The following is a 22,993-nucleotide window of genomic DNA, read 5'->3' as shown; positions in this document are numbered from 1 at the left end:
TCACTTCTGCACCCCATGCTATTCAGCATTATTGTGGCTACTATTTCACACACAGAGACAGAGGAGGCCACAGGAGAACATTCCACAACAGCAAAGGCCGGGGCGGTTTGAACATCCTGAGGAAACAACACTCACTTCCTGTCAAATTAAGCCAAGCCGCTTGGTGTGATAACCGTCGTCACTGCCTTACCAATGAGCGGCTGAGCTAAAGCAACACGTTAATGTCAGCGCTCCCGCCTCCCAGATCCTGACCAGCCGCACGACCACACCAGCAGCCAGCTTTGTCACAAGCTTGTTAACCTCCAGGACAGCCAGCAGCGTTCCTAAGACAGCATGGGCCTCCCACAACGGCTCATCCTCACCCTCCTGTCCATCTGTGAGAATACTCACTTTTAATTTTATCTAGAAACTTTTTTATTTGAGGATACAGTTGATGATTGTCTCTAACTTTGTGGTTTAAATTCTTTATTTCTTCCAAGACCTATACTCAGCAACCGTGGTGAACACACAGCAAGGTGAGTACCATTTAAGCTAAATGAGAGATGTAAATCCATGCTTAGACTTGATCTGCAGGAAACACGAGCTGAACTTGCTCTCAGAAAGAACCTGTTTTCATTGAGCTTATTGTTGACTTTCCATTTACTGGGTTGGCGTCAATCACCTATCTTCCACTAAGACTGTGGAAACAGTCTGAGTTGTTATCAGAGATTTCTGGTCTCTGCCATGGTGGAAAAGTTGCGACACAAAGCGTTGGGAACATGTTGGCGAGCGTTGTCACACACCTCCCTGTACTCTGAAGCTGGTTTGTGATGGAAGGCATGAGTCACTTTGGATCAGCTGTGCAGATTCACGTCTGACGCAAGGCGTGTGTTATCAGCAGGTCCAAACTGGAAGTAAAACCCAGGTTTAAGTGGCTTTGTGGATGTGTTTGATGTATTTTTCTGAATCAGGTGTAGCTTTTGTAGTTGTTGGGCATTTTGGGTCATTTCTTAGGTGTGTTTGTGGAAATGTTCTGGGCAAAAAAGCTGAACCTCAAATCGCGCCTGATGAATCCATTGATGTGAGTGTTCGTGTGGTCGATAAGAACCACCTAGAGTGTGTAGAATCAAGTGTCTTATAGTGTTAAAGTCCTCAGTACGAGTAGAAACACACAAATAACCAGTTTTATTAGCTTCTTTCCAGATTGTGTCTGATGAAAGTGTATTAACCTCCTAAGACCCGAACTCTTCCACTGCATGCATTTTTAATTTCTCTTTGATATTTGGGCATATTGGGACCCGATGAATGTAAAAACAAAGAATCACCAGATTTTTTTTTTTTTTTTTACCCGATTTTTGTTCCTAAGAAAAATGAGAGTCACGTATGAGGATATTCGTTTTAAATTTTGATGAAACAGAGGCAGCATAATGTCCTCGTGAGTGGACATCAGGCCCGCGTAGAGCAAAATTTAGTAATTTGGTCTGGAAAACCCAAAATGTGATGTCCACATATGTGGACGCCAGGTCATAGGGGGTTAAAGATCAGGAGAGGTAAATAATTTAACAAGACAATAGCCAAGACACACTACACTCTTAAATTAATAGATAGATAAAGACATAAAAGAGTTGTTTTTTTTTATTTAAAGTACATTTTTAGCAAATTTCACACACAGCTGGGTGTACGGGCGAGACACATTGTAGGAAATAAATACATACAGTACTAATAAATACATAATACACAATAAACACAATAATAAATACATCTTATAATGTGCAGTTTTTTTAAATACATCTCAGTCTTTTCATCTCCAGATTTACATGTACATAGTATTTCGCACTTTCCAGTGAAAAAAGCTCATTTAGGAGCTTCTGGCTGTGTGTATCTGTTTTCCTACACACAAAGGGAGAAAAACTGTTTTTACATCATTTTGGATTTTATGTCTTTTATTGTTTTCGCAATGATAATTTCGCCTCAATATTCACAAAGCCATTCAGTCCATTTTCAAATGTACTGCTTGCCATATGGCACATTATGTTTTTATGTTTTATACAAAATAAATCAGCTAAAGGGTTCATTTTTTTTTGCTCTCCTCTTCTAATATTTTTCAGTACTCATATTTAAATACTTTGATTACTCAATTATTCTTTTATCCTTTTACTCATGTTGTCCTGCGCCCAAAAGCCTTGTAACTTAGAAACTGTGATTCTTAAAAGTGTGGTATGTATTGTCAACATGTAGAAAGTACCATATACAGATTTAAAATATCATGTCACATTTGACCTCTGACCTCTCCTTTAAAGGCAATAGACTGATCTTTAGGTCAAAGTGATAATAATGCTATATAGAGAGATTTAAAAGTATGTCTCCATTATTTGTATTGACAACATATACGATATATGGGGATTCCAAATATAATATTATATTTAAATTATATTTATATTCTAAATATCGCCTCTTATCCTCAGCTGGACCTGATGCCTCCTCTTTAAGGTCAAATAACCTTTCATTAAAAGTCCTTTATCTTTAAAACTTTGCTTAAAATGTTGTTGCCTTTGTTTCCATTGGCAACATTTAGGAAATGATACCGGTGTTTTAAATATCACATTATAGTTTGGATCCAATTATGTCACATTTGATCTCAGATCTCCCACCTGCCTTTCTTTCAAGCTGACCCCAAAATGTGTTATATCTTCATTTTAGGTTCTTCCTTCCCACTGTTGGGAACAGGTACGACATCATAGACGCGAAAACTGTTGTTTTAAACCAGACTATTTAAATAAAACTGAATTACAATTTTTAGATATTTTGTGGATTAAAACATACAGTATTTCTTTATTTTCTATGTAGTAAAATATAAGAAAAATTTGTACTGCAGGATGTTATATCCAACTCAACATGTCAGTATTGTGACTCACTATCTGTATGGAGCACCAGCAGCAAATCTCTGCCCTGCATGCATGCTTTTTTCTCATCACCAGCTCTGCCAGTCCTGTTGAATGATGCTGGGCATGCTCCAGATTCATCACACCCTGAAATGGTGAAAGGTCCCCCGAGTAGCTGTTTGTCTAACAAAGTGCTTTTCCTGCCTTCTCAGGGTTTGTTTACTTCCTCTAAACAACACACTCTGAGTCACAGCAGCAGCCTGTTGTCTCTAATACTTGACCATATGGTGATCTAGTGGGGAGACTTCAACATACCTGTGCAGATGCTTTTTGTTTCTCATTACCTGCAGAAAAAAAAACACAGTTGTTAATTTAAAAGTCTTTTCCTCTCTGGTTGCAGATGAGACTAGGATGCAAAGTGTTGTCCCTAAAGATTTGCGAACATGAACACCTGTGTCCTGAGAATGACTCATTAGTTTTTACCTGTGAAACATAACTGAGTCATGGCTTTGGGACTAACTCCGGTGATTATCAAAGCTTTCCCATGCTGCTGTGTAAACGGTGGCAGATGTAATTAAACCAGAAAAAAGGGGCTGAGAATTAAAAAGCATCACTAAACGAAAACTGATTACACACACAAAACTAAACAAAACAAAGAAAATGAGTGTTTCACAAGGACAGAAATAAAGGAGCAAATACAAAAATGCACACGTATGATCCTGTAGTGTTTACAAAGCGATTCTTATCAGTTTTGTGAGTAAAAAATGGGGAGGAGGAGTCACCTACCTTTGTTTTTTCACCCAAGAATTTTACACTCATACAATATGAATTTTTTGTATTTTGCATTGTCTCTTGTATGAGTCTGACATCCAGCCAGGACATAGCTACCAGTGTGATGGCATTCCACAGAAAAACATCAGCTTCCTGAGCACGAAACTCGATACTGTGAGAGCTGTTAAAGATGTTTTTGTTGTAGTTGTTGAAAATATGTTAGCAAAATGACCTCCAGGGAGTGCCATTTTAAATAGGAAGTGATTAAACTGTGACTCAGAAGCTGCACAAAGAGGCTTAAAGGTTTGTCATTCTTGTTTGTAAAATTTAAAGCAAATGAAACCAGAAGCAGAGTTTGATTTTTTGCAGCTCATCCCGGACGAGCCCCCAACCTGTCACTGCTCGGTTCTTAGGCTGTGGCATGAAAGTAAAGGACGCAGTGATGAACGGTGAACTTGTGAATCATGATAGATTAAATCAACCAAGAAGACAAATAGACTCATTTCCTTTTTCTTCCCTGGAACAAGTGGACTAAATGTTCTGGCTACCTCAGCCAAGTGTTGCCATGGTGCCTTCAGGGACACCTAAGTATAATCGTAACCCTGATGAAGGCCATTAGCTGAAATACATGTGCTACAAATGTTTCTGGAGCTTCACCCTCCACCTGAATTGTTTCAGTTTAATATGAACCCATTTGTGAGAAATCAAGCACCTACTGCACAGACGCCCTGGGGAGAGGATTGTTTTTCCTCATAAGAGACAGCCAACCATTTTCTTCATCATTAGTCAGTTGTGTTGTGATTAAAACGTGACATGTTACTAACACAGACCTGTCTTTATCCCCCCAAAGTCAACATTAATGTCTCATAACAGCTTCACTGCATGTCTAACAAACACAAACTCATGATCAGTGTTTAGGTTATTATCACAGAAAACTAACAAATATTCGTGTGTCCTGTGAGCTTTTTTTCAAAAACTAAGATGCAGTTGTTCGATGCAGTGGAATATACAATTTATCTGTACATCACAATATATATGTGACAGAAAATAAGAAGAGTGGACTGCATTGTACACTTCAACATGGCTGAACTCTCAAAGGAGTAAAATTAATATAAAAATGGTTCGAGGTTAAAAGTTTTAGGCTGAGGATATATGGTCAGATAAATGAGTTCTAACTGATTTTGTTAAATCTCATTTCATAGAATTCAAAATTCAAAGTGTCGAGCTAATCATTGAGCCCAGGAACGATGTGACTGCGGGGACCAATGTGACTCTGAGATGCCATGCCACAGTGAGCACGAGTACTGGCAAGGGGCTGATTCGTGAGTACACCATATTGAAGAATGACAAGATAGTGTACACCAAGACCATTGGCTCCTCTGAGGACTTCGTGTACCAGCTGCACAATGCCAGAGTCTTCAGCACAGGCTTGTATCAGTGCAAGCTAGACATCCAAGGCGACACCAAGTTGAGCAAAGCGCAAAGACTCAACGTACAAGGTGGGTTTGTTTTCATGCAAAGCTGCAGTATAATCAGATTATGATGGAGTTTTTGAATTCATAAGGATGTACTTACGAATTTATGAAAGAAAAATTTGTTTTTACACATTTTGCATTTTCTTTCTGTTTTATGACACATGACTGACATGCTTGCAATATTCTCCCTACACACTGGTCAGCTGTGGGAAGTTCACATCAAGCTCAGAACTATGCGCCAACAGCCCTGACATCATCTTAAATTATATATATGTGCTTTTAGTGTGGAGAGCAAAAGCCTGAAGCCGCAGTTATTGGGGACCTATTGGTCATTGTTTACAAGAAATGTGATGTCCATTTATGCTGGTACTTAAAGCTTTAAAAACTGACCCACTCGTGCCTTTCCATCTGGTGGACCGTACCAGCAGTCCTGCACAATAGCTTACAATAATTGTCAGGTGCAGAACAGTCCAAAAGCACAAGTTAAGACATTGTTAGTGACATCACTGCTGGGGTAATTCTGTCCAGTTCTGACATCTGTTATATTATTGGTCACAATACAGCAAAACTATCTCCATAAAGAGACTAACCTCAAATTTGACACCGGAGAAGTTACCTAATCAGTACACCCACCAAGGGAAAGCACCCAAAATCTTGGAGAAGAAATCCTCAAAATTGGCCAGACTGAGGTGGAAGAATTCTCTTAACAGGTAGAGATCTCCAGCAGAATCGCAGCCAGGGACGGGCAGCCATCTGCTGCGATTGGCTGGAAAAGAGAAGAAAGGAGAGCAGAGAGAGAAAAGCACAAAACAAGATCAGATTATGATCAAAAATCTTTTTAACCTTCGTGTGACACTGTGGATGTGTTTGAATGCAATACCAAGTACATGTGGGAGATCTGTCTGTTTATGTTTCCAGGACTCTCGCAGCCAGTTCTCCATCTTAATACGAACGTTGTTAATGAAGGGGAGGAGGTACGAGCCACCTGTATAGCTCCGGGTGAAATAGGGTCCTTCATCTTCTTCTTCTTCGATAATGATGAACAGATAAGCAGGGTGGAAGGACTCTCCAACCAAGCAAAGACCACTTTCAGGTTAAGCGGTGCTGACATCCACAAAATTCACTGCTCCTACAAGATCCGCACAGCAGAGGACACCTTCCCTTCAACAAAAAGCAACAACGTCACTGTTTCAGTCAAAGGTCAGTAGCATTTTGAAACTGTGCTGCTTTTTGAAAGCACTGGTCTCACCTCAGTGCTTCATTTATTTTGTCTCCACAGAGCTTTCTATTACACCAGAACTGAAGATTTTCCCTGACTCCACAATCTATGAAGGAGACCACCTCAACATCTCGTGTAGTGCAAAAAATGTTCACTCCAGCTCTGAAGGTTACAAGCTATTCCTGAGCCAGGGCACCAAGCTTCTCAGGACTGGCAACTCTACAATAAACCACAACATGGTTGCAGTACCAAAGGCCTCTGAAGCGCTTACATTTGACTGCAGAGTGGTAGTGAGAAATGTGGAGAAATACTCTGAGAAGAAGATTTCAGTGGTTGGTAAGTGGACACAGGAAAGATGACCTCTGTAAACAGTTATCTGAAGCTTATTTTTCGGATGGCTGTAGGACCACTGGTTCATGGACTCAATATTTTGAATAATAAAGTATACTTTATTGATCTGCATTTAACCCATTCACTCAGTGAATGAGTAATTCATTCATTCACTGAGTGTGCTTGTATTACCGTCCCTACACACTGCTCCCTGGGCAGTACCTTACTCAGGGGTACCTCAGGGTAGAGTTTCAAACCCCCCACCATCCGATCATGGGGCCACCACCTTACCTACTGAGCTATCCCTACCCCCTAATGAAGCCCTAATGTTAGTGCTTTGGCTGTGCAATTAATGCAACTTTGTAGCCATTTGCTATTTCAGTAATAATAATATGCACTTTAGCACACTAATGGTCTTTTAAAATAGTTTAAGCATTTTTTGTGTTACTGCATTAATGTTTGCAAAGATGTATCCATCTAGACGCTGACTTGGTGTGTTTTGTAAACCTATCCACAGAGCTCTTCTCAGTGCCCAGTCTCACCATGTCTCCCACTGAAGTCTTTCAAGGGCAAATTATGACATTGACCTGCAACAGTGATCGTTTTGCCTCTCAAAGAATCAACAGGGAGGATTTGGAGTACACTCTTTATCCATCTAAAAACTTACCAAGCTCTGGTAAACCTGGAGTATTTAATGTGAAGGCCCTGCAGAATGATTTCAACTACACCTGCTCAGCTGAAGCCAAAGGCATCAAGAAAGATAGCAAAACCCTGATGATTCGTCCTAAAGGTGAGTTTTCTTTATCTCTGTTTGGGTCCAGGGTATAGTGCACACTGATGCCCTTCTGGTCCTTCAGTGCATAAATGTGTCAATAAATAGCTTCATCTCTAAATGCACTGATGTGTCCATGTGGCACAGGCAGTATAGCAGGTTGTCCCTCGTCTTCAAGTAGCTTTGCGTGATGTGTGCAGAGACAATGTGTGAGTCCTGGTAAATGTGGTCTAATGGTTCATCAGACTAAAAAATTGTTATGTCAGTGCAGTCAAGTCATGATAGGACTCCTTCTACATTGGTGCTGGCCCAGCTCTTGTATTACAGTTATCAGTTATCACCTGAATTAAGAGAAATCACATTTCAGTAACAAAACAAAACAAAAGCTACTAGTTGCTTAAATAAATGAACAAATAAAAATAATAAAGTGCATCGCCAATTTAATACACTTTCACATTACTCCATCAAGGCAATAATGCCAAAGGATAATAATGGAATAATAATAATGGTAACACTGGAAACTAGAACCAAGAATCTTGGCTATGAAACCTGACTTGAAAATAAAATATAAAATATACTTCAGGGGGAAAAAATCTGAGAAATGTAAAAATTTTCAGGAAACGTTTGCTGTGTATCATTTTAAAAAAAAAAATCAAAAATGAATCAGAGTTTACTGTGATTGATTGTAATTCAGCTGTTTGTCTTCAGCTAACCATGGCAGTTAGTGGAGATTTTGTATTTATTTCACTGTGAATAACCGGATGCATCAAAATCTCCTTATTTTGCTGTTTTTACAAATTTAACCACACTGACAGTAACTAAAATTCAATTTAGATTTTAAGCAATAAAAACTACCAGTGTGTAAATCGGCAAACCCGTTCTGAGAAATGAAAATGAACCGAAAACAGTCATTTAAAAATATTGTTTTATTGCAGTCATAGCTCTTAATAAAAGCTGATAAAAAAATTCTTCCTTTCTTAGTATTATTACAACATCGTCGTATCCAGTTTGATAGCTGGAGTTGGGCCCAGTTATCAAACAGGCTGCTAGTCCAACAAAGGGCTAACACAAAAAAACAAACAGCCATTCAGGTTCACAAAATTAAAAATCACCTTTTAATCAGCAAGGAGACTTTCATTAAATTGTGAATAATTTATGTTTCTACACTATGACACAAATAGCCACTATTTAAGCCTTCAGCAGCAACTTTTGTTTTACTTTTTCAGTTCATAAAGTCTGTGCTCTGTTTCTCCTCTGTAGTTCATGTCTCTGCTCTAAAGATTTCAATTGAGGACAAGGTGATCCTGAAAAAGAGCTTCACCATCTTGTGTCAGTCGAATGGCAGCCTGCCGATAAACTACACCCTGTTTAAGGATAACGTCCAAGTGGGCACAAAAGTCATCCGGGAGCGAAATCGACAAGCTGTCTTTATGGATGTCATCAATGAGCCTGGTGAAAGACAGTACAGGTGTGAGGCGAAGAATAGTCTCCATTCCAACAAAACTGGCTCCAGTCAACACCTCAGCGTGAATGTCATCGGTAAATATTTAAGCCTAACTGATTTTTTTTGTTCGTTTCTTTACATTTTTTTAAAAATAAAAGATGAGAGATGAGAATATATGTAGAACATTTGGGATAAAGGGTGGAAACCAACAGAAAGAGCTAGCCTGGCTCTGTCTTTAAAGGGAATTTTGTCCTCTGTAAAATATCACTTTGACCACCAGGTGGCAGTGTTTTAAAAGTGGGCACATTAAGATGTTTTTGGATTCATTCGATTTTTAACTTTTAACGTTTATCTTTAATTCCACCTCTATTTCCTTGAGAAGCTTTGCTTTCGCCGGGGTGACATTGTAAATAAGAACTTATTGTTAATGATTTGTCTGGTTAATTGAAGCTCGCATTTACTCACTGCAACACCTTTTGGCATTAAGCGGTATAACATGAAAGGACCACCCAACCCTAACTCTATTGTGTGTGTATTTGAAGAGAGTGTGTATCTCTTCAAATCAGTACACACACAGTTTGAACTTGCATCCTGTTCAAACTTTTAGTTACATTTACAACAAGAAACGGTGTCCTTCCTGTTTAATCTGCACAAAAACCACTGTAAACACTGTAAGCTTAAGTTCTTGTTTTAAAGCCAAAGTAAAACTTTACAATGCTGCCTAATCTCACCTCTTTGCTTCCATGTTTTGTTCTCCCAGTGCCTTTGAGCCAAATGACTCTGGCCGTCATCCCTTCTTCACTAGCAATCTCAGAGGGAGAAGAACTCAATTTCATATGTAGTGTTAATGGCACAGGGCCAGTCACCTTTAAGTGGTACCGAACCGGCAGTGTAGTACCGTTGCAAACCAACACCACCACAGAGACCTACTCAAACTTGGAGATAAAACCAGTCTCCAAAAATGACAGTGACGAGTACTACTGTGAGGCTTCCAACGGCGCCAACAAGGTCAGAAGTGAGAACGTAAATGTACAAGGTGAGACTGAGCTCAGCAGGCATCACCCTGCTCTTATTGGTCGTACAGTATTTTATTTCAATGTCAGAAACAGCCCCAAACCACGACCTTTTCTTCAGTCTAACCAAGTCTTCAGTCCTGCAGGAAATTTATTTTGCATTGCAATACCACAAGTAGCCAGTAGGACAGAAAGGCAGCTAAGGTGGATGGATTCACTATGACTTTAGCCAGTTAGTTTAGCACATGTTCTGTCCCAGACAGTGTTGGGGAGTAACGGAATACATGTACCGGCGTTACATATTTAAAATACAAAATATGAGTAACTTTACTTACCATTTAAAAGGTGGTATTCAGAATACAGTTACTTTGTTGAAATAAAGGGATTACACGGTGGTCTTTTCCTGTTTCATATGTTAGGCTGTCTCCTCTCTATTTTTGGTAATTCCACGCCGGTGGAAACAAAACACGCAATAACAGAGTGCCTGAGTCCAATCTCGGGGCCCATGTCACCTCTACTTGCAGCCCGTATAATGATGTAATGAAAGATTTTTTTTAAATTATTGCTCAAACAATTATTTAATATGAAGGCAATAGGCAGAGTGTTACAGGCATAGCCCTAAAGAATGTAGCCTCATGGGCAGTGTAGCCCAGTTGTGAGTGAGTTATCAAGACTTAACTGTACACTGTGTTCGTGTTTTCCTCCGAAACAACAAGTTCTGTTGGAGCAGCTTTTCTTCGCCTCTCTCTGTCTCTGGCTAGAAAAGTTGACCCAGACAACAAAGTAAAGCTAGTTTTTGGTTACGAGCCCGACATGGAACATGAAGCATTAGCCAGAGGTCCCTTTACTGTGGTTCGGAGCCACGGACCTGATTTATATATGCGCGGAATAGTTTTCTACACGGGATCGCTGCAAAAAGTGCAGCCTTACCTAATGTCCACCTACTGTTACACATCTATATTAAGATTTCAAGATCTAGTTGGTATTGGTAAAAGTAATAAATCACACAGCAATAGTACATTCATGTAGATGTAAAAAGCTTGATAATATATTAAGTAATCCAAAGTATTCAGAATACGCTACTCTCATTGAGTAATGTAACGGAATACATTATAAAATACATTTTGGGGCATGTATTCTGAATTTTGACTTGATGATAGTAAAAGCTAACAAAGATGTCTCCAGATCTGCAGATGGATATTTCAGACTGCACACACTGACTGTCCTGCAAACGCACATTTCCATCTCCTGTAATGCTTAGAAAGAGGAACGGTTTAAACGTGGAAGGTTTCCAAACAAACAAACAAAAACAATGATCATTGTATTCATCTACCTTTAACCCCATCTTAGCACCTTCTTCTCCTTTATAAGCTGCTGTTTTTTCCCTTTTATGTTCTTTTGTGTTACTGACTTCACCTCCCATCTGTGTCTCTCTACAGTATTCATGGCATCGTGGAAAAAAAGGTTGATTGTCGTGGCCTGTCTGCTGCTGCTGCTGCTGTTAGTTCTGCTCTTGGTGGCGAGCATGCTGAACATCAAATCTAAGAGAGGTAGAGAGACTTACAATCCTCCAGCAACTCAGGCCTCTGTCGTCTATGTATGACAACCAACCGTCCTTCGCTTTTTTCCCTCTGCTCCCCTCACTTGTCCTCTCTTATTGTAGATAGAAGAGAAGCAGCTGCTGAACTGTCGGTGTGAGTTATCATGAATACTTGCTTCCTCTGAATGTGACAGATATTGCAGATGTTAGTTTTATTCGCTCATGGCTCGGGTCCTGTAGTAGTGTTTGGTGTCTCTAAAGAACTATACTGGTTGTTGTGCATGTTAGTGTGGTTAAAGTAACATAAACATCATGTGTTACAAAGTTTAAAGGAGATCTTTTGTTTGTCTGAAGCAAGCTTCTTCAACTCCTCCTTCTTAAATTCAACCGTCTTCTGATTGGCTGCCCCTTGAAAACAGAAGATTTAAACAGCAGGTGGGTGTGGCTTCTGTGCTCACACCCACAGCATTGAATCTGAAAATTACCTGGACAGAGACTGACCTTACTATTTGAAAATCTGGCTATGTTTCACATGAACATCAATAATGATATTGATGAGGATGATGAGGATAATGAGGAAGAGTGTAATAGATCGCCTTTAATGTCCAAGAATATCCTTATCTCTGAATAGTACCCTACCTACATCGGCTGTAATAAGCCATCATACAAACAGCATAATACAGCACGTGCTTTATTATTCTGGTCTATGTTTAAAAGAAATCACAAATACACTAACTGTTAATTAAAAAACACCAATACTATAAACCCTGGTAGAAAATGAATGAAACTACGAGCTTAAACAATCACAGCACATATCCTGCGCTGTGTTTTGGGTTTTTTTTTTTTTAGCCAGTTTTCCAAAAAGTCAATTTTTTTCAATTACTCTTATTAAATCTGCTTATTCAGGTTGATTTTTATAAAGAAAACGTGTGCAGGCAAGAAGCAGGCTGTAAGCTAGAGAACAAATGACCACAACATGCAGAACCACCTCTATAGTTTTGTTTTTATGTATGTTGCTATGGTGATTAGTGGAATTTGTTTGATTTCTTTTTGAATTCACTGCTGCCTGAGCTAACTTTATTTTCACCATTTCTCAGAAAGCCTTCGAGCCCTAAATCAGATGACCCTTTAACAGTGAATCTAACCCACGACACAGACGTTTATAATGCAGCCACAGGTAGATTGGTTTTACTTTTCTCCTGTGTGTCACTAACTGGCCTCATTAGTCATTATGCTACCATCCAATAATCCTTCCCCTCACTCGCACAATCGTAGCCTGCAGCATGTAACCCACACCCCCCAATGATCCATGTTCTACTATGCATGCATGGCTCCTGCAAAGGAGACCTGGTTACCTTTTGTTTGTGGTACAGTCTGTGTTGCCCTTCTGTTCATGTTCACATGTTTGAGTGTGTTGTCTGTCTTTGCTGTCACTGTTTTTAGTATTTTAGTTGGAAATGTTTGTGTCTAAGCAGAGGCAGGAAATGTAGGATTTTGCTGCAGGAAGTAAACAGCCTTAGGTGCATGCTGGGTGATAGTGAAGTCACAGCGCAGGGCACTGATTGTCACACTTGTTGCAAACTGCTCAGCGCGCCCGTTATCATCTTCTTCCAGACGCAGTGTCTTTCTTTGATGGCAAGGAGGGGAGAGTGACCAATGGGACGCGACATAGCGTGGCGTCGGTACCTGCTGACATCAGCAACAGGAGCAGCTACAGTATCCCAGCCACAGTGTAGAGATGCCCCAGCAGTGGGCGGAGGGACATTGATGCAATGTTTACTTACTCTGAAGGAAAAGGAAGTTCACAGAAAGACTTTTCAGAATGAATACGAGCAAAAGTAATCCTGTTAATAATGCTAATTTTTTAGGACATTATAGACAGATATTTTCTCACTACAAAGGAGGCTAAAAAACTACACTCACTGCTCCCTCTCCCCTCCTCCTGCCACCTAAATGGCCTCTGACTTTATACCAAACATTATCGTGTCTGGCTGTTTGTTTCTTTGCTTACTGTGTCTGTCTGCAGTTGCACAACTACAACTCTACTTTGCTCTACTTGTCTCAAATGCATTTTTAAAATCGGGCTGATTTGTAAATACGCTTTATTATACTCACAGGAAACGTGTGTATATACTTTTGGTTGATCCCTTTTCTGACTGGAAGAGAGACTTGTAGAATAAATATAATGGTTTAATTTAGAGGTGTGTTGGTGCCCTTTATTCGTTATACTTCTTTTTTCCTGCTCATCTGAGGAAACATTTGTGTAAAAATGTCCAAGAATAATATTTATTATTATCATACATGCATAGTGTTTGGTTATCCTATACCCAAGGCAAAAAAAAAAATCAACATTAATATCTCAGAAAGAATGTGTGCAACAGAGACTTCCTTGAAAAACTGAAACAATGGAGTCTGCAAGAGACTTCCTATGTTGGAGCAGAGCACGCTCACGGGGATCGTTGCTGATAAAAACCAGTGTTGGTGAGGAGGGTTGGAGCTTATTTTGTTTCAGCCCAGGCAAGTTTGAATGAGTGTGCAGTAGGTGGAGGAAATTAATCACACAAGCTTTGGTTTACCAACTGGGAAGTTGTTTTTGCGTTTCAGCCGCTGCTGAATTAACAACCTATTGTTTACGAAGCAGTAAAAGATTTCTGTGTGCTCCAGATGAGAATCTAAAATCTGCTGCTTTTGTTACGGTTTCAATCTCCCCGGTGGGCTGAGCTGAGGGAGTGTGCCGCCAAAAGTTTATCTCATTATCTCTTCTGACCATGTGAAAACATGAAGGGAGATTTGGGGAAATGCATTTATTCTCATTCTTGACAAGACTTAGATGGGGAGGCTGGTAACTCTGTGTGTGAGGCTACCAGCCGCACACCCAACAGCAACAAGGAGATCAAAAAGTAATGAACCACACCTGTGGTTATGTAATGTAAGCGTTTACTACTAGTTACCTATTAAGGTATGTTTTTTTATTCTTACTGGTGCACATTTTTTGTTACTTTAATTTTGGCGGATGACTAATAACCTGTAATCAATTAAGCAGTCAATCAATCTGCCTGTCTGCTTTACAGTGAAGGTGGACAGAGCTGAAGTCAGCGTGTGGAGTAAACGGAAACCTGAAACAGGTGAGATGAGATACGAACATCATCACTGTTTAATGCTCTGACATGATTTCATTTAAAATGAGTTAAATTTAGAGAGAAAGTTCCCACCTGACCCCCTCAGAAACAGCTTATTCTTTTTTAAAATAACTTCAGCAAATTTAATGAGCTGTCCTGGATTTACCCTTTTTGTCTCACTTTATGACAGCTGTCCATTATGAAGTTTATAAAAAAGACTGATTGTGAGACATGGTGTGAAAATGATTTGGTTGCAGCTCTGAACAGAGCTTACATGTGTTTTTCAGCCCTGAACATTTTATGTGGATATCCCACATTCTTCTGAAGCTATGAGGCCTGAAACAATAACACAAATTAAAAAAATAAAAACCCAAATTTAAACCCACACCATTATACTTTGCATGGTTTCTCCAAAGCAGGGGTCTCGAACTCCAGGCCTGTCCTGCAGGTTTTAGATCGTGCCCTGGGTCACCACACCTGGATCAAATAATTAGTTCATTACCAGGCCTCTGGAGAACTTCAAGACATGTTGAGGAGGTAATTTAGCCATTTGAATCAGCTGTTTTGGATCAAGGACACATCTAAAACCTGCAGGACACCGGCCCTCGAGGCCTGGAGTTCGAGACCCCTGCTCTAAAGTGCAGAATTTATTCTAGAAAAAAAAAAGAAGAAGAAGGTCACGTGGTCAGATGATCCTTCTACTAAAAATGTACCTCTTAAAGGAATTTAAGCCTTACAAAGTAGGTTTTCCTGGTGTAGTTGGGAGTAGCTGGAATTGTGTAGCCATCCTCCAGATTTCTACCACAGCTTTTTTCCAGCCTGGCTGCATAGCTATAGCATTGCAAGATGAAAGTGAAATAGTTCAGTGTGTTAAAGATTTTTTTATTGGTGCAGAAAGCGACGATGAGATCAGCGAGGTGTCCAACGAGCCTAACGTGGAGTACACGGAGGTGGTGCACGCCCGGTCAACAGATCCTGCCAGAGGTCAGCAGTGCACGAACACAGAAGGGAAATAATCCAGTATTTATTTTAAAAAACGAAACAACTGTGGGAGAAGACACATTAGGACACAGACTTAGGCATACAATACTTATAGAAACAAGGCCGGTCGTCAGGAATATTAGGAAGCTATTGTGTGCGATGTGAATGAAGAGGGAAAAGAGGGGTGAAATAAATACAATAACAAATAGAGAAAATAAGTAAATAATAAATAAATGGCTTAATATATAATAATATGCAGCTTTACACAAAATGTTTTTTAAACCTTTTGTTGGTCTGTCCTTGTTCCTTTCTTCACAGTTTCCCCAAACCTCCTGAACAAAGTCATTTTCACCGCTTTATGCACTTCCTTTATAGTTGATAAGAGCAACCAACGCGTACTAGGAGGGGTCTAATTACCCATAATTAATACATCTCCAGGTTGCTGTAAATGCAGAGATAACTGCTGGGATTTCCACAATCATTGCAGACCTTATAAACAGGAAGGGTTTAACTAAACGCCAGAGTGATTTCTGCTTCTTCTTCTTCCTCGTGGTCTTGTGCTCAAGGTCCCATCGGACCTGAGATGGCAGTTGGAGTGTGACATAACCTGCCTATTTATAGATCACAGAGACAGTATCTGCTAAAGTTTGTCTTTTGATGCTCAGGCAGACTAATGTGTTTCTTTTGACTTTAACAGTTCCACTGAGAAAAGGCACAGACACAGTTTACAGTGAGCTCCAAAACTCTCCAAATGGTGAGTTTGATCTTTGAAGCAGCTCTCGTTATTTATTTTTGTAATTATGATTTTACATTTTAACTTTAGATTTGTTTATATAACTACAAAGGGATTTATTTTTATTTTTTTTACCAAACTTTTCAATTTGCTTCAGCTTTTGAAACTGTTTTAGCATCTTTCAGCTCATTGTTTTGGTTTCCTAACCAGCTCAGATAAGCTGCTTTTGAAAGTGAATATGGAAAACTGGAAAAACCTATTTCATTTAAAAAAATTACGTTTAATTTGCCCCTATAATTATTTATAATTAAGTAGATGTTTATTCAAATTTGATGGATTTGTTCATTCTCAGATGAAAAGCAGCAGAACCATCTGTCATGGAAAATGAGTTTTTGTCACTTCAGTTTTTTGTTAGAAAGGACTCTCACTGTGAGACAGTCGATGTATTCTTAATAAAATGAAAAGGCATTTTATCCCACTAATATGTGTTTTTCTCTAAATGTTATCAGGCAGTAGGCTAAAATTTGAACAGCAATTAATTTATTTTTTATTTTCACCATCTCACCATCCACAGATGAACCTCTCTCACACTGCTTAACTTAATCTGTGAGAAACTATTCAGAAAGTTAGTTTCACAATGGTGCTGCTCAGCAGTCTGATGTCTTCCTTAATAGTTTGTGATATGGAGGGCTAAAAGTGCCAACATCAAATAAATAATAGGTATATAAAGAATAATAAGCACAGAATAAAAATTGATATGCCAGAATATCCACCGTAAATAATAATTAATGTAAGAGTTAATTAATTTGAGATATTTACAATATTTTAGTTGCCTTTAAAAAATGGAGCCATCAAAAAATGTAAAACATTTAAATTAGGCCTGTGCTGTATTATGAATAATATGTTCACTGTTTTATTGTTGCTCTCAGACTCTGACACAAACAATAATTTTACTCTTCAGCCGATATCAGTTGACAGTCTGCTCTTTCTTTGTTCTGCTTGATTTCGTTGTTAGGGTTTTCCACAAAATTTGGGAAAAATACAAAAAAGTGTTACAAAAATGTGAATAAATATATGTGGAAATTGTGGGATAAATAAATCCAGACATTCGTTAAACATACATACAAATTAAAAACGAAAAATATCAGTATTGTAAAGACCTGCAGTTCTGGTCCTCTGTAGTATGGAAACCTCCCAATGAAACCAGTGTTGTTCTGAGTCTATATAATTAGGCTTTGGTTATCAGCCTATTGATTGTTTAATCATATAAGCTTCTTATCTGGTTGTGCTGCTTCTGAGTGACAAATACTGAGATAATGCAGCTTTAAAACCTGCAGTCTGATTTTATCAGAGACACTTCAGATCTAACCAAATATCATTTGAAGATTAAAAACTTCCATTACTCATAGCAAGACAGCTTACCCCTTCCAGCTACACAACCATGACCATATCCTGTTACTACTGGCAGGGACTTCCTGTTATTAGAACAGCAGCCAGACGCTGCATGTCTCTATCAAGAAGTCCATCGGAGTCCTAATGTTTCCTGTCCAGCACTGATAAAAGACGATGAGAGAAGAATCTTTAAAAGAGAGAATGTGGTAGATATCGATTTGGATGACTGAGACTGAACTTATAGGCTGAAACAAAGGCTTTTGCAAAGGAAGAACGAATGAGTCAGCAAGGTCACCCAGGTCAACATAACTGCCAAATGACTAATGAATGACGCTGAGGTCAGCCAGTGACTGAGCAGTGTACACACCCAACCAATGCACATTTAACCACTGATACTATTTCCTGCAGGTGCTGCTGATCCCCCCGACTATGTGAGTAATTATCTGCACAGTCACACTCGTCTTCAGACGTCTTTGGTGGGATTGTTGGCAAGAGAGCACATGTTTCACTTTTTGTTACTGCCTGTGACCTGTTTATACGCCCTTGTATTAAGTATACAAATACATGACATCCACCCATCCATTGATTCTCTTCCTCTTATCCTTATCAAGGTTGTGATAGGCTGGAGCCAGTCCCAGTTATCATAGCAAGACAAATACAAGACATGTAACAGTAATCTCGTGTTTTTTTTAGTGTTTTCAAAAGCAGAGTCCATGTTTAATTTGATAACAGGAGTTCCTTCAGTCTTGTACATCACGTCATTTCCAGAAACATCCATTGTGTTTACTGTACCTTATACGCTCAGGAATATAAAAACATGGAAGCAGGTGCCAGAAACTTCTAAGGTGCACAGATGAGATGATGAAGTCCGGAGACTTGTCATGTGTATGAGCTGAGGTGTTTTAGCTTGTCGCCTTCACCAGAATCATCACGAGGCAAAATCATTTTAAATAGATTTGCTATGTCATGCATGGATCTGCCACTGAGTCTGGGTGGCCTTTGGGAGCCTTTGGAAGCAGACCTATCAACTTCAAGTGGTGCAAAACTTCAACAGCACGCTTCAGTTGCACTTCAACGATTTACGGAACAAAATGGTGCCACCCAGGTTTTCTATTGGACCCCTTTCCATGGCCTGAAGCCACATGACTGCTGTAGATGCCCAGCCCATCCTTAGATATGGCAGAGGACGTATGTGACTTGTTCTTTTCTATTTTTATGACGGCCCTGAAGCACTTCAGTCAAACAATTAAATACTTCTATAAAAGTGCTGCTGGAGTTTTAACCTCTTCACTTCCTCAGTATCACACACGGATTAATGCATCCGTAATATTCTTAAGATCGCATCTAAATTTGATGAGGTATTATGAGTTATAAATGCATTGAATGTATTCACTTCACTTGTTACATTCAAGGTAAAAGCCTCAGTATTGCACACTGAGTGTATGAGTTCATCATAATGGCGGGTACAGCTCGTCAGTTGAATCATGCATAAGCACCTGTGGAGTGATGATTAGTACTGGTGCTGTATATTTTTATGCATTAATGAATGATTCATGCTTTTATCTTGTTCTGGAAGTGACACAAGATGAGAAGCAGTATAAGTTTATCTTCATTTTATTGCACACTTGTATTTTTCTGCCAGTGGGTAAAATAGTCACCACAGTTTTATATAGTAACTCATGTAATGTATCCTTCTGCTCTCGGTGACCCTCTGCAGGCCGATAATCCAGAGAGAGGGAAACGGCTGTCAAAGTTTCCAGACGAGAACAAAAGCATTTGGGCCGGGGCTTCCTTCCCTATCAGGCAGTCAGATCAGGCGCTGCGGTCCAGTCAAATTACCTTCAATCCCATCTCAGCCAACATACTGTCTCCCACTGAGCTCTAAACATACCACTGATGGCCGCGCTATTTGTCCTTAAATGGTGCTCAAGGCGGTTAAACTGGGGAATTTGAAGAATAAACTGAGGATGTGACATCACTGTCTAAAAGTGGCTAATTTCTCATTGTTGTGTGTTCTGGATAGCAGATTTGGTTTGCTCAGGTCAGAATATTTGGTAGACAATTTGCAGTTTTTGCTTTTGGCATCTGTTATGATGCATAAAATCCACAGAAACATAAAACATAAAATCAGATTTGAAAGTATCATATCTTATTTGCAGCCACGATCAAATACTGCTTTGTGTTGTGTATTTAATAATCAGAATCTTTATTGTCTTTGCTTGTGTGTCTGCAGGGTTCGGTAGAATACGCTGAGCTCAACCGTGAACAATTTGAGATTAGTCAGTACGATCCACAGGTCCACAGCTACCAGGACCTCCCTGAGCCGGTGGACTAATAAGATCACAGCTGTCTCTCCAGTCTTCTCGTACTGCTGTGCTGTTTTTGTTGTGCTTTTTTTTGTTTTTTAATGAGCATGCATGAGTATGACATTTTTTATCAGAAATATGTCTCTCTGTCACATACAAAGATACCAATGCGATGTAAAGGGAGTTCAGGTAAAATGAGGTTAACTCTAAACGAAAAAGAAACACACAAATGTTCAAAAAAATGCATCGCAGTTATGTGTACAGATGCTACTTTTTTTGTTGTTCCCTCCTTTTTCTTATTTTACTTTTTCATTTTCAAAAATGAGAAAGTGGAATTTAAAACCAAAGATTTAAGTTGTTCGTATTAAAAAACAAACAAACCCACATTACAGTTTTAGCATTGTGTAACAACTGTCATTATGGCACTGCACCGCTAGGGGGTGTCTTTACACTATTGTGGTAGCAGGGGAGACCCTTACACTGGACTGTCTGCAGCCAGTGCAGAAGAGCATGCTGCTCTCTTCTCACCTGATATCAGAAAGACCTTGTAACGGGCGGGTGCAGACATCTACCTGACCCCGGGACATGTATGGCCGGATTGTCTAGAGCCGTGGAGAACTTCTTACTGTTAATGCCAAATAAAAGCCCGGTGTCCTACCTGCCTGACTGGACTTCCATGCTACACTCCCACTGGGCCTGCTAGCTGCTCCTCCCTCACCACACATGTTACTCTTACATGTACAGTTTCAGTTCTTAAAAATTCATGCATGCATAATCATTAAAAGCAATGTATATATCCTTTTAAATTTTTCCTGTTTTTTCACTTAATCATTTTTAATTTCATGTTGATTTGTAATTTCCCACCATCAAAAAAATATAGATTTTCAAAACAGCATCCTCCATATTCTTTATTTTAAAGGTATGTTTTATATAAATATCCCGACCTTCTTACCTATCTTGAAATCTCGGCATTTGGCCGTGGTTCAGGAGGTAGAGCGGGTCGCCTGCTAATGAACTTGTCTGTGGTTTGATCTCTGGTTTCTTTTGCATGTCAGAGCATCCTCGGGCATGACCCCTAGTTTGCCCTGATACATCGACTGAAGCGTGTGTGAATGTTAGGTTAGGGGAGGAAATGGTTGTATGAACACGGTGGATAAATGTCACCTTCAGGGGCATCAACATTTCACTGGCGCTGAAGGTAACGATGATGTTTAAGAATGATATTAATATAATATTAATAATAACAGATATAATGTGTTAAATAAAAGTTTAATTGATCTTTTATACAGCTTTGTACACTTGTGGATTCAGACTCCACCTTCCTGTACAGTATTTTTATTGTTTATCTCATTTGCCAAAATGAGTAAAGCCCCTGCTGCCAGCTTCTACAGTTGTGACTTTACATTATGAGACAAACAAATGGGTGTCAAATATGTGAAAAAGCCCAGTTAAAGGGTTCTGGTCCAACATGTTTAGCTTCAGTGTGTTTGGCATTTATTCTCTGAAGCTCTACTAGAGTAAAAAAATACCCATTTTTATTATGATTCAAATAAAATATTCACAAAGTGGTGCAATCTCCTCAGTTTAAGTGTGTTGTATGAAATCAAGCCTAACAGCTCTAATCATTGTTTTCTCAAATAAGTAATTTCCACTAGAGTTCGCCATTGCACCAGTGGGGTGAGTCTTTCTTTTCTTTACAGTTTGTTGGTACTTGGTTCCACCTTGTGGCAGTGAGTTACAGTGAAAACCAGAAGCATGACTGTAGTTCGATCTGTGGGGGCAGAGATGGTCCTAGCCCCTTTGGTGCCCTGGGCGAACACTCCCTCTGGTGCCACACACACACACACACACACACATATTAAGGGTTGTAGATGAACATATTTTATAATGAAAACTGTTGTAGGAACTATACTGAATTTAACCAGATAAACATTATATATACAGTATCTCACAAAAGTGAGAACACCCCTCACATTTTTAAAAATATTTTGTTATATCTTTTCATGGGACAATTGAAGATATGACACTTTGATACAATGTAAAGTAGTCGGTGTACAGCTTGTACAACATTGTAAATTTGCTGTCCCCTCTAAATAACTCAACACACAGCCATTATTGCCTAAATCGCTGGCAACAAAAGTAAGTACACTCCTAAGTGTAAATGTCTATAAAGTTCGCTGACCCGTAATGAGTCACCATGTTAGTTTCTTACTGACAGCTCCAGAACTAAGTACAAACAGCACTAAACATTTGACTCAAAGATAGAGGAATGCGAGGAACAAAAAAGTGCACTAGTTTATTTGTAGTTTCAGCATTTCACAGATTTAACAAAGAAGGTCAACAAACAACTCAGGTACGGGTAGAGGAAGGCAGCACTTGCGTTTGGAGCAGATTTCTTGGCAGATGAGAACATTCATGCTGATGGACATCATCCAAATGACTTCTAGGTTAACAGAAAATGCTAATCAAAGCTACTATCAGAATAAACATGGGCCAAGTTAGCAACTGTTAAAAGAATAAAATCCACACCACTTCTGATATCATCTAGATGCCACAAAAGATGTCTCCAGGCACTGCTCCCTTTACGTTGCCCACGTGCTCAGTTGCGCACGGCTGACACAGTCTCCACGCACAGAAAATCTGCACTGAATCGACAATAAAATGAACACATAACAATTCATTCTGTACTATTTTGCAGTGCGAGTCAGTGAGTGACGGGTGACTGGCTGCTCCAGCCAAGGATGCGATTCGCATACGTATGTACGCAGCTAATCAAAGTCATTGACGGGCTATGACAGCTTTATGTGCCGCCACCGGTGTTTTAGCTAGGTAAGTGGTGTGGCCGATGTGGTGCTTATGTTGACCTGTTATAATAATGGCAAAACGAAGAGGCAGTGGCACATGCCCTCACCAAGCCAAAGTAAAAAAGCAATGCAATTCTTTTAAGATGGTTTTGCAAACAGAAGAAAAAACTGGGTGAGATTTTTTTCTTTTTCGAGCGAGAAAGGTCCGCTCTGCAAAACATGTTGTGAGGCCA

The 22,993-nt window shown here is 39.4% G+C and overlaps 1 protein-coding gene across 6 annotated transcripts; it reads left to right on the top strand.

The window, feature by feature from the left end:
- The first annotated feature begins 196 nt into the window (after positions 1-196).
- On the top strand, positions 197-20,851 carry pecam1b (platelet and endothelial cell adhesion molecule 1b). Of its 6 annotated transcripts, XM_013911939.1 has the most exons (16): positions 197-376; positions 480-515; positions 4,835-5,131; positions 6,026-6,307; positions 6,387-6,662; positions 7,174-7,446; positions 8,689-8,967; positions 9,633-9,908; positions 11,325-11,435; positions 11,549-11,579; positions 12,523-12,602; positions 14,497-14,550; positions 15,439-15,528; positions 16,223-16,279; positions 18,059-18,081; positions 19,884-20,851. In XM_013911939.1, exons 1-16 carry the CDS (start codon positions 334-336, stop codon positions 19,983-19,985), a joined length of 2,310 nt encoding a protein of 769 aa, XP_013767393.1. In that variant the 5' UTR covers positions 197-333; the 3' UTR covers positions 19,986-20,851. The 6 variants fall into 6 exon arrangements, with proteins under 6 accessions (XP_013767393.1, XP_013767394.1, XP_005737387.1 ...); XM_013911940.1 differs by lacking the exons at positions 11,549-11,579; positions 12,523-12,602; XM_005737330.1 differs by lacking the exons at positions 15,439-15,528; positions 16,223-16,279; positions 18,059-18,081; positions 19,884-20,851 and having other exon boundaries at positions 12,527-12,602.
- Positions 20,852-22,993: the final 2,142 nt, after the last annotated feature.

Source organism: Pundamilia nyererei, unplaced genomic scaffold (assembly GCF_000239375.1).
Source record: "Pundamilia nyererei isolate P.nyererei 1_Seehausen unplaced genomic scaffold, PunNye1.0 scaffold00075, whole genome shotgun sequence".
NCBI classification, from domain to species: Eukaryota; Metazoa; Chordata; class Actinopteri; order Cichliformes; family Cichlidae; genus Pundamilia; species Pundamilia nyererei.
The sequence above is the reverse complement of the archived record's forward strand: the minus strand, read 5'-3'. Positions and strand labels throughout refer to the sequence as shown.